The sequence below is a fragment of the Cucurbita pepo genome, chromosome LG01 (genome assembly GCF_002806865.2).
Source record: "Cucurbita pepo subsp. pepo cultivar mu-cu-16 chromosome LG01, ASM280686v2, whole genome shotgun sequence".
Taxonomy (NCBI): Eukaryota; Viridiplantae; Streptophyta; class Magnoliopsida; order Cucurbitales; family Cucurbitaceae; genus Cucurbita; species Cucurbita pepo.
Genome location: NC_036638.1, coordinates 9,549,725 through 9,560,266, shown reverse-complemented (window position 1 = coordinate 9,560,266; position 10,542 = coordinate 9,549,725). Strand labels below are relative to the sequence as shown.

General features: G+C 37.7%; 1 protein-coding gene and 1 pseudogene across 1 annotated transcript in view; both read left to right on the top strand.

The window, feature by feature from the left end:
• Nucleotides 1-2,761: 2,761 nt before the first annotated feature.
• Nucleotides 2,762-10,542, top strand: part of LOC111791806 (cytochrome P450 71B26-like) — a 12,242-nt gene continuing 4,461 nt past the window's right edge. The window contains exon 1 of the mRNA XM_023673292.1: nucleotides 2,762-3,052. Coding sequence (XP_023529060.1) covers nucleotides 2,790-3,052 — 263 coding nt within the window. The 5' untranslated portion in view covers nucleotides 2,762-2,789. The remainder of the gene's footprint in view (nucleotides 3,053-10,542) is intronic.
• LOC111791816 lies at nucleotides 3,040-4,400 on the top strand (annotated as a pseudogene).

Below are 10,542 nucleotides of genomic sequence, written 5' to 3'. Positions count from 1 at the left end.
CAGTGAAGCTAAAGGAATTTCAGAATGGGAAAATGCAGTGCTGGAAGAAATTTCAGCACTAAAAAAGAATGACACCTGGGAACTTGTACCAAAGCCTCATGATGCCGACTTAATTACTTGTAAGTGGGTTTACAAGGTGAAGAAAAAAGCTGATGGTAGAATTGATAGACACAAAGCTCGTCTTGTTGCTCGTGGGTTCTCTCAGCAATATGGTCGAGACTATGACGAGACCTTCAGTCCGGTCGCAAGGATGGTAACATTACGGACAATCATCTCTTTAGCTGCTAGTAAAGGCTGGAAATTATGGCAGCTTGATGTGAAAAATGCTTTCCTTTACGGAGAGTTGGATCGTGATATCTTTATGGAGCAGCCGCAAGGATTTACCTCTAAGGAATATCCTAATTATGTGTGCAGACTTAAGAAGGCATTGTACGGACTCAAACAAGCTCCTCGTGCTTGGTTTGGTAAGATTGCTCAATATCTTAATTTTTGTGGTTATAAGTCTTCATGTGCTGATCCGAGCTTATTTGTTAAGAAAACAACAATTGGATGCACTCTACTTTTACTTCATGTTGATGACATGATTATTACTGGTGATGATATTGTTGAAATTAGTAATCTCCAAGATGCCTTGTCTGTTCGTTTTGAAATGAAAAGATTAGGTGAAGCGGATTGTTTTCTAGGTTTGGAAATTAAAAAATGTGAGGATGGTTATTTTCTCTCTAAAAAAGGATATGCATCAAGTTTATTGGAGCGGTTTCATATGGAGAATGCAAGAGAAAAGACTACTCCTATGGAACCAAATCTCAAATTAGCTAGGAGTGAAGGAAAGTCATTAGTAGATGCTACCTTCTTTCGTCAACTTGTTCGTAGTTTATTCTATTTGACTATCACAAGGCCAGATATTGCCTTTTCAGTAGGAGCTGTGTCTCAATTTATGGACCAACCACATGAGACTCATTTAGTTGCAACAAAAACGATTCTTTGTTATATCAAGGGCACTCTAAATTATGGATTAATGTATGAGAAATCAAAGTCATTTTTATTGAGTGGATTTGTGGATGTTGATTGGGCTGGTGACGTGAATGAAGACGCTCCACAACAGGTTTTTGTTTTACAGCAGGCTCTGTTGCAATTTCATGGTGCAGTAAAAAACAAAAAACAAAGCACAGTTGTTTTGTCAAGTTGTGCAGCAGAATATGTAGCTGTTACCATGTGGCTACTCAAGAATGTTTGTGGCTCAGGAGGCTTATTCAAGAAATGGTAACTACTCTCGATCAGCCAATTCAAATTAATTGTGATAATGAAAGTGCAATCAAACTTGCTGGAAATCCGGTATTTCATGCTCGTTCGAAACATATTGAAACTCATTATCATTTTGTTCGAGAGAAAGTGTTATCGCAGGATGTTGAATTGCAGAAAATACACACTAGTGATCAAATTGTAGACATATTTACTAAGGCACTTGCCAAACTGAAGTTTGAAGTTTCGTAAGGCGCTCGGAGTTATTGAAAAATAAGCTTGCACTAAGGGAGGCTGTCAGAATTTAGTGCTAACTTATTTCAGTTTGAATTAGTTATGGAATATATGATATTCGTAATGTTTAAGAATATATTAGTTAGGAAATATATCTTAGATATTCGTAATCAGTTGAATTTGAATAGTAGTATATTTTATTTTATTATCAGTATTTAGTTAGTTTATATTTTATTTGTAGATATTATTTAGTATCTTGTATACTATTTAAAAGTTGTGAATATCGATGAAGATTGAACATTTTGATCCCAATTCTTTTTCTCATTCTTAAATCTGTATTCTTTTGTTGAGTAATAATATTTTCATATCTATTCACACTTTTGAGTGAAGATATTGCGTCAATTGAATCCTGCAAAAAGGTTCTATGATATATTTTGTTCGAGGAGAGGACTGTTGAGGATTATTGGAATCTCACCTCGGTTAATTAACGGAAAGATCATGGACATATAAGTTCACCTATATGAAAGATGAAAGCTCACCAAATTTAATGTCAATCGAATACTTGATGGACGTTGAACGCAACTGTATGACCGCCGGCGAAAATGACATTTATTTGAGAAAGATTGGAAATGCCTCTAAGCACGTATCTATTCACTTATGTTTCATTCCACATTCTGCCCTCCCTCGCTCTCTATGATTCAAAGTAGAGCTGGGAAATGCTNTTTTAAGAATATATTAGTTAGGAAATATATCTTAGATATTCGTAATCAGTTGAATTTGAATAGTAGTATATTTTATTTTATTATCAGTATTTAGTTAGTTTATATTTTATTTGTAGATATTATTTAGTATCTTGTATACTATTTAAAAGTTGTGAATATCGATCAACATTGAACATTTTGATCCCAATTCTTTTTCTCATTCTTAAATCTGTATTCTTTTGTTGAGTAATAATATTTTCATATCTATTCACACTTTTGAGTGAAGATATTGCGTCAATTGAATCCTGCAAAAAGGTTCTATGATATATTTTGTTCGAGGAGAGGACTGTTGAGGATTATTGGAATCTCACCTCGGTTAATTAACGGAAAGATCATGGACATATAAGTTCACCTATATGAAAGATGAAAGCTCACCAAATTTAATGTCAATCGAATACTTGACGGACGTTGAACGCACCTGTATGACCGCCGGCCAAAATGACATTTATTTGAGAAAGATTGGAAATGCCTCTAAGCACGTATCTATTCACTTATGTTTCATTCCACATTCTGCCCTCCCTCGCTCTCTATGATTCAAAGTAGAGCTGGGAAATGCTTAGCGTTGATAGAATGATGCCTAATAATCTCTTCATCTGGCATCCTCTGCTTTTCCTCTGTTCTTCTCTGTTGCTTCTTAAAATCATAAGAAAACAGGCAAACCCCAAAAACAACCTTCTTCCTCCAACCCCTCCAAAGCTTCCTTTGTTGGGTCATTTGCACCTCCTTGGCTCTCTCCCCCATCGCTCGTTTACTGAGCTTTCGAAAAAATATGGCCCCGTCATGCTCCTCCAACTCGGCTCTGTCCCAACCGTCGTGGTCTCCTCTGCCGCTGCTGCAAAAGAGTTGTTCAAATTTCACGACCTTGCTTCTTGCAGCCGTCCTTGCTCAACAGGTAGTGGAAGACTTTCGTACAACTATGTTGACATGAGTTTCGCTCCATACGGTGAACACTGGAGGAACGTTCGAAAGATTTGTATGTTTGAGCTCTTCAATGCTTCGAGGGTTCAGTAGTTTCAGCATATTAGAGAAGAAGAGGTGGGTCTGTTATTGAACTCAATCTCTCAACATTCAAATCTTGTTGATCTCTGTGAGAAATCTTATTCTCTCACAGCAAACATAATAACCCGGATGGCTTTTGGGAAGAACTTCAGAGGGGGTGAGCTAGATAATCACAATTTTCACCATGTTGTTCGAAGAGCCATAGTATCACTCGGATATTTCTCCGCGACTGACTACTTTCCCAGAGTTGGTTGGATTGTTGATTGGCTTACTGGCGTTCATGGAAGGTTGGAAAAGAGCTTTTTTGAGTTGGATGCCTTTTTCCAACATGTAATTGATGGCCGCATCAACTTCCAGGCCACTTCTCAGCAAGAAGACAACATCATCGATGTTTTGTTGAAATCAGAAAAAGATGGATTGCAACTCAGTAGAGATTGCATCAAGGCACTTACAATGGTAACCTCAACTTATGAATACCTCCAATTGTAACTCATATATTTAACATTTTTTTGTTCTTGGTTGTGTATGTTTTAGAATATATTTCTAGGTGGAGTTGACACAGGAGCAGGGGTCATTGTTTGGGCAATGGCAGAGCTGATTAGGAATCCAAGGGCGATCAAAAAGCTAAATATGAAATCAGAAACTGCATCAAAGAAGATAGAGTGAAGGAGAGTCAACTCGAGAAGCTTGAATATCTAAAAATGGTTGTGAAAGAGGTTCTGAGGTTGCATCCTCCCATCCCGCTTCTTCCCAGAGAAACCATGTCTCATTTCAAGCTCAACGATTACGACATTGATCCCAAATGTCATCTCTATGTCAACGTTTGGGCGATTGGGAGAGACGTGAATTACTGGAGTAACCCAGAAGAATTCTTGCCAGAGAGATTCATAGGAAGTGATATCAATTACATGGGACAACATTTTGGGTTATTACCAACCATTTGGAGCTGGTCGGAGAGGATGTCCAGGGATGAATATGGGGATCCTTGCAATGGAGCTCACGCTAGCTAATCTGTTGCTTTGTTTCGATTGGAAATTACCAGATGGAATGAGGGAAGAAGATTTGGAGATGGAAGAGGATGCTGGTCTAACCGTCACCAAAAGATCACCTCTTAAACTTATTCCAATTCCCCACTTAAGAGTGTAGCTCAGTTTTTGGAAGAGGATGCTGGGAAAAATGAAGTGATGTAATTGAATCAAATAATAAGACGTAATAAGAGAATCTTTAATTTCAGTTTGATCTCTTAGAATTATTTCCAAATTCATCACACTCTTAACAAGTTCTTGTGGCTTTGTAAAAGAAATTTGTAGTGCTGGAGTTCTATAAATATACAACTTCTCAAGGCTCTTCTTCCAATACATATGAGCCCCACCAACAATCAGAATACAAGAACTATGCAGCCATGGTAAAGATGGAGGATGATGGAGCTTGTTAGCGAATTCACATCAGCATTAGCAGATACCCATGTCGAGATAGGCAGCGCTTAGATTGGAACCATGGGCTTTTTGGACAAAAAATGAGGTACACAACGAGGACCACTAATCCCTCCAATAATTATAGGCACCCAAAATAAAGCACATAATACAGCTCCAAACCACATTATTTTTATTTTATGAATTGATTATCTCTACTATTACCAAGGTTTTTATACCAATAAATCTCAAGCACAACAAAGTGTAGTAGTATTCTACCGAATTGTAATCTCTAATCAATTGGTGTTAATAAAAAGTGCGAGTGTTTCCCGCAAATAGTTGTGTTTAACAATCTAGTATCAGAGCGAGGTTGATATAGGTTGTCTGATTTTTTAGAATTCTTAGCATACTTTGTGGTTGCAACTTTGTTTGATATTCCACATCAGATACGAATTCTTGAGATTATTAGTGAGTGAGCTTTTTTGTGTCGTGAGTAGTCCGTAACTTTGCAAGTTATGTGTTGAAAGAGCTTATTTGGTATTAGTGAGGTATAGCCAACACGATGGGTGATTAAATCATCAGAGAAATCAAGAAACTCAATGACAACATCTACAACACGGAGGTAACATGCATGATTTCCTATTTACAAGAATAGGATCTTTAGGAGGTCGTTGACGGGAGTGAAACTACGCCGCTAGAGGAGGATTCTAATGGCACCTTGAGCAAATAGAGAATTAAAGCAGGTAAAATAAATGTTTGCCTTGAAGACCACAATCGTAAAAGAGATGATAGAGCGCCTTTGGGATGACAAGACATAGAAAGAAGCATGAAATACGTTTGTGATGCTTTAAGAACGATACGAGGCTACAACTTCTGGAGAACGACAATCTCACAATATTACATGAGCATTGCTCAATACTTCCACAGAGTCAAGTCGATCTGTCGGGAGATTACTAAACTAGAGCCGAAGTTCGTCATTGGAGAAGCTCGAATGAAGAGCAATATTATCCACAAATTGAAGAATATAGAAGTTTTGTTATTGCTATACAAAGATGACATGCTCAACCATCACTTGTAGAGTTTGAAAATTTGCTAGCCAGTCAAGAAGCCATGCCGAATAAGGAAGAAAAAGAGCTCTACACAAGTAAAAGTCAGAGTAACAAAAAACCACAATGATACAAAAATTGTGACAAAGAAGACACCAAAGAACTGCACAACCTTGGAGAGCTCATAAGAACAACAAGAGTTCTCAAGGAAAGAGGTTTAAAGGTATTTGCTACAATTGTGGGAAGAAGTGTTGCATGTTCAAGAATTGTTGGTCCAAGAAAAAATCTATCGAAAGCAATGTGGAACCCCCAAAAAGGAGATGGAGGATGAATGGGATGCAAAGATACTATGTATAGAAAAAGATGAGCTAGCATTCATGGCGATGATGGGAGAGCATATCAATTATGAGAATGACTTGATCATTGATTTAGAATACTCAAACCACATGATTGACGATTAGAGTGGAGCAATGGAAATAGGGTGGCCCTTACAGAAAGAAGTATTACCAGACTTTGGCAACATTGAAAAAACTCTTCGATAGAGGACAGGGGAGCAAACTATACACATTTGTTTAAGTGTTGATGTGTCTGAAGATTCAAGTGACAATAATGTTAGTGAGTAAGAAGTGACTCAATCAAGTAAACTCGGTGAAAATGAAATAACACCTAACAAGTTAGACGGTCAGAAAGAATCCAAAAGTCAAATCCAAAGTATGTCAATATAGCTATTATAGAATATGAAGTTAGAAGAGCTAAAGATGTATGGAGAAGCATCCCAAAATACAGCTTGGCAAGAGACAATGGAGGAAGAAATTATAGCTTTGGAGAAAAATCGAACTTGGGAACTAGTGCCAAGACTAGGAGATATCAAGCTCATCTCTTGCAAGACTTACAAAATAATGTGTCTCTCGGATGGATCAATCGAGAGATACAAGGCTCAAACTGTAGCTCCAGGATTCTCTCAACAATATGGACTAGACTATGATGAAACGTTTAGTCTAGTGGCGAAGATCACTATCATACAAGTTACTCCAGCACTTCGGTAAGTAAAGATTGAAAATTATGGCAGATGGATATAAAGAAGGCTTTCTTACATGGAGAGTTAGACAAGGAGATCTACATGAACCAATCAAATAGATTTGAAAATGGAATTGGAGTCATTAGACAGTACACGCAAAGTCTAAAGAAAGCTCATTTAAATGCGGCTGGATAGATCTCGCAATATGTCAAAAGTATAATTGATTATGATCTTTTGTACAACGAAAACTATAATCTAGCTAGATACAGTGATGCTGGCTATCCATGATATCTGATACCTGAAGATCAAGCATCGAGTATGTGTTCAAGCTCAGTTCCAAAATAGTTTCTTGGTGTAGCAAAAGACAACCAATAGTCTCATTTTCAACTACAGAAGCAGAGTACGAAGCAACGGCTGGAGTAGCTCAAGAAAGTACATGGTTGAAACTTTTAATGGAGGATTTGCACCAGAAAATTGACTATCAAATATCATCTCATTGTGACAACCAATTTGCGGTTCTTCTAGTAGAAAATTTGATGTTTCAGGATATAACAAAGCATATCAGAGCTGAATACTAACAAATATGAGGGCTTTCGCTGTCAGCTCAACATGGTGCGGCGAATGAGGACTAGTGTTGAAGGGGAGTGTTAAAATATCATCACTACCCTAATATGGTAAAGTCTAATAATTATATGAGTTCATTCATATGTATTTTAGGAAAATGACTTACTTTAAAAGGATACTAGTAATTGATACTACTAATTTTAGTAAAAGAATTTAAGTATTTTAAGGATAAATGGTAAGATATTTTAATAATAAATTAGTATCTATTATAAATACTCCTTCACAGGTTTTCATCCTAACAAATCCCAAAGGCAACAAAGTGGAGTAGTACTGTACATAGTGTCTTATATTCTCTTTTTAGTTAATAAAGAGTGCAAATATTTCTTATATTCTCTTTTTAGTTAATAAAGAGTGCAAATATTTCCCACAAAAAGTTGTGTGTAATTGGACTCTATTCAATCAAACAACTCTCGAATTTACATTTTAAGACATGACTGATGCGCACTTTGGTCCGGTGATTTTATGCTCGACCTCTGAATATGGAACTTGACGTTGTTGTTTCTTCAAACATGGTGCTTTCCCAAGTGGATCTGAAGGTTGGCATTGGGGTGGTTACAGTGACCCGATTGTGGTAGTGATTGAGTGGGTGTCGGAGGATATTGATTTTGGTGACTTTTCTTCAAAACGTGGTGCCTTACCAGTGGCAGATTGCTGTGCCGGCTACCATGGAGTAGTTGACTAGAAGAAGGAAAAAAAATGGTCAAAGTCAACGGAGAGGGGCATATATAAGTCATTTTACCTCTCCAACCATTAAGGAGTCCTTGAAGCCCTAACACAATACCTACAAAGAAAGAGAGAGAGAGAGAGAAATAAGGATTCATCGTATACCTCATCAGAAAACCAACTACGAATGGGAGGTGTCGTGTGGTTGGAGTTCCTTTTCCGTCAAGAACTCGAGAAGACTCGCGAGGCAAGATCTTGAGCATTTTTATCATATCTGGGACTTTTTGTTGTGAATCAAAGTTTGAAATCTTAATATATTCATCTAAAGGGAATCCTCCATAGGATTGTTAAAGAAACCTAACCGAAATTCTCGTCCTAAAGCGGAGATACGAGAGTCCTTCCAAGGATCGGTAAAGATGTTAACGGACCTTCTTTCGGCGCTCATAACTTGGTCTCTGATGGTGTTTAAATTCCAAAAAAATAGTAGGATACATATGGAATTATGATCTAAAACTTTGTTCACGAAATATATTTGAATCAGATTCGAAATCCAGATATGAAAAATAGAAAACGGAGAGAAATTTAATTGAAAAATGGTTGTTCATATGTAGGAGGAGAGAGAAACGACTCTGGCGAGTCACGTGTCGACCAGCAAGTGGAACCGACACACGGCCTTTGCACTCGATCTAACCCGCAACCCACCTTCGACCTGGTTCGACCCGCAACCCCATCTACTCGAGTGACCTGCAGTCCAACCTAAGCTGCTTAACCCGAACCGAAAACCCGATCCAGCGACCCCCGAGTATGGCTTTCTTCCATGTGTGGCACTCGCGCATGACAACCACAAGTGGGGCTCTCCTAGGCACGTGGGAGTGCGTATAAGCTCCATTTTGACTCGTTTTACTTCTGGTTGCCCGATTTTCATCCTGATTCCAGTTCTATTTTTATTATCACTTAATTGAGAAAAATCAATATTTTTGGACACTCTATTAGCGTAGTAACATTAAACGAAAGGGCACGCTAATACTTGTAGGATTTGCTTGGAATACAAGCATACTAGTGTATTTACCTTAGGTGGTAGCTTTCCATGAATGAATTTAAGTAATTTGATTATTATGAGTATGGATGTATTATGTGAAGCATTATGAGAATTATAGTGTTGGAATTATGCTTTAAGCTTTAGCTATACATGTATGTGTTTAATTCATGCTGAAAGAAAGATGAGAATTTGTGAACTCTGCACTCTGCGAGTTTGAGGGATGTTATCGCCCCGTTGAGCATGTATGATTATTTTTCATGAATTATATATGATGATACTAGATAATGGTTGTGTGCACACTCGATCGATTTCCATGATCCAATATTATGTTAAGTCTAGGGACTTGTGGTTAGAGTGACTAGTCAGTAAGTATAAACCCAACCTTTTCCCTACGAACTTAACAGATCACCACGATGTACGAACCACTTCAAAAGCATCCTTAGGCTGCTAGTTGTGTGAACGGTGTCTATAGCTTCGTGGAGAACCAAAGGTTCCTAATCAAAACCCACTACTTTTAGCTGTTTCGTATGAGAAGTGAGAGTCTCACGTCGTACAGCCCATTAACTGCATGGGATAAGGGAAGGGACGCGCCCCCCTGTGAGGTATTCAACACTACTATGGGCCTAGGTCTGGGAGGTATTCAGCACACCCCTAGGTGAGATGCTATATAGCCTCAGATAGTCATGCATGAGGTAGCGCCTCATAGAGAGACATCGGTCATTCACAGCTCGGCATAAGGAACTCTTAGGGTTTAAATGAAAGAACGAAGAACCAAAATAGATTCAAGGGGATAAGGCCAAAACCAGACATCCTAGAGCGAGTGAAAAGCCCATGGAAATCTGTTAAGCTTAGAATGCGATGAGAGTTTGTAAGTAGGTGGCTTACTGAGTATATTTTTATGCAAATCCCTGTTTTGCTTTCTTTCTCAGATGTTTGCAGGCTGCCGGTCGAGGTGGAGGAGCGTTTTAGAGCTGTGCTGTCACAAAAAGGATTGTTGTGGATAGTCAATTCGTTTATAGTTGTTTTTGAGTCTTTTATATTTAGTTTTATATTTGTATCTCCTTGTAATATTTGAAACATCAAACCTTTTTTTCTTTTATTTTAATTTAAATGAACTTTTATCTTTTATTTTTTCAATTTTTTTTTTCTTTTCACTTTTGTCTTTTTAGTCACCGTCTAAGTTTCGAAGCTTCAAACAATCTAGTCGTGACGTAATAAGTATGTGGATCATGCTGTGGTGGATCAGAAGGGCCTTGAGGCTATAATTGAAGTTGTTGGGTTTGGCGGTCAGACTCAACGACATGATTAGCATGTGTGTAGCTGAACTAACTAAGAGATCAAAAGATTCCAATCCATAGCCCCTTCACAATGTGGAACTAAAACAACTAGCATAAAAATTGTATCTTTTCTATTTGAATCCAAGTTTCTCANAAACAACTAGCATAAAAATTGTATCTTTTCTATTTGAATCCAAATTTCTCAAATAGAATTTTTTTTTTTTTTT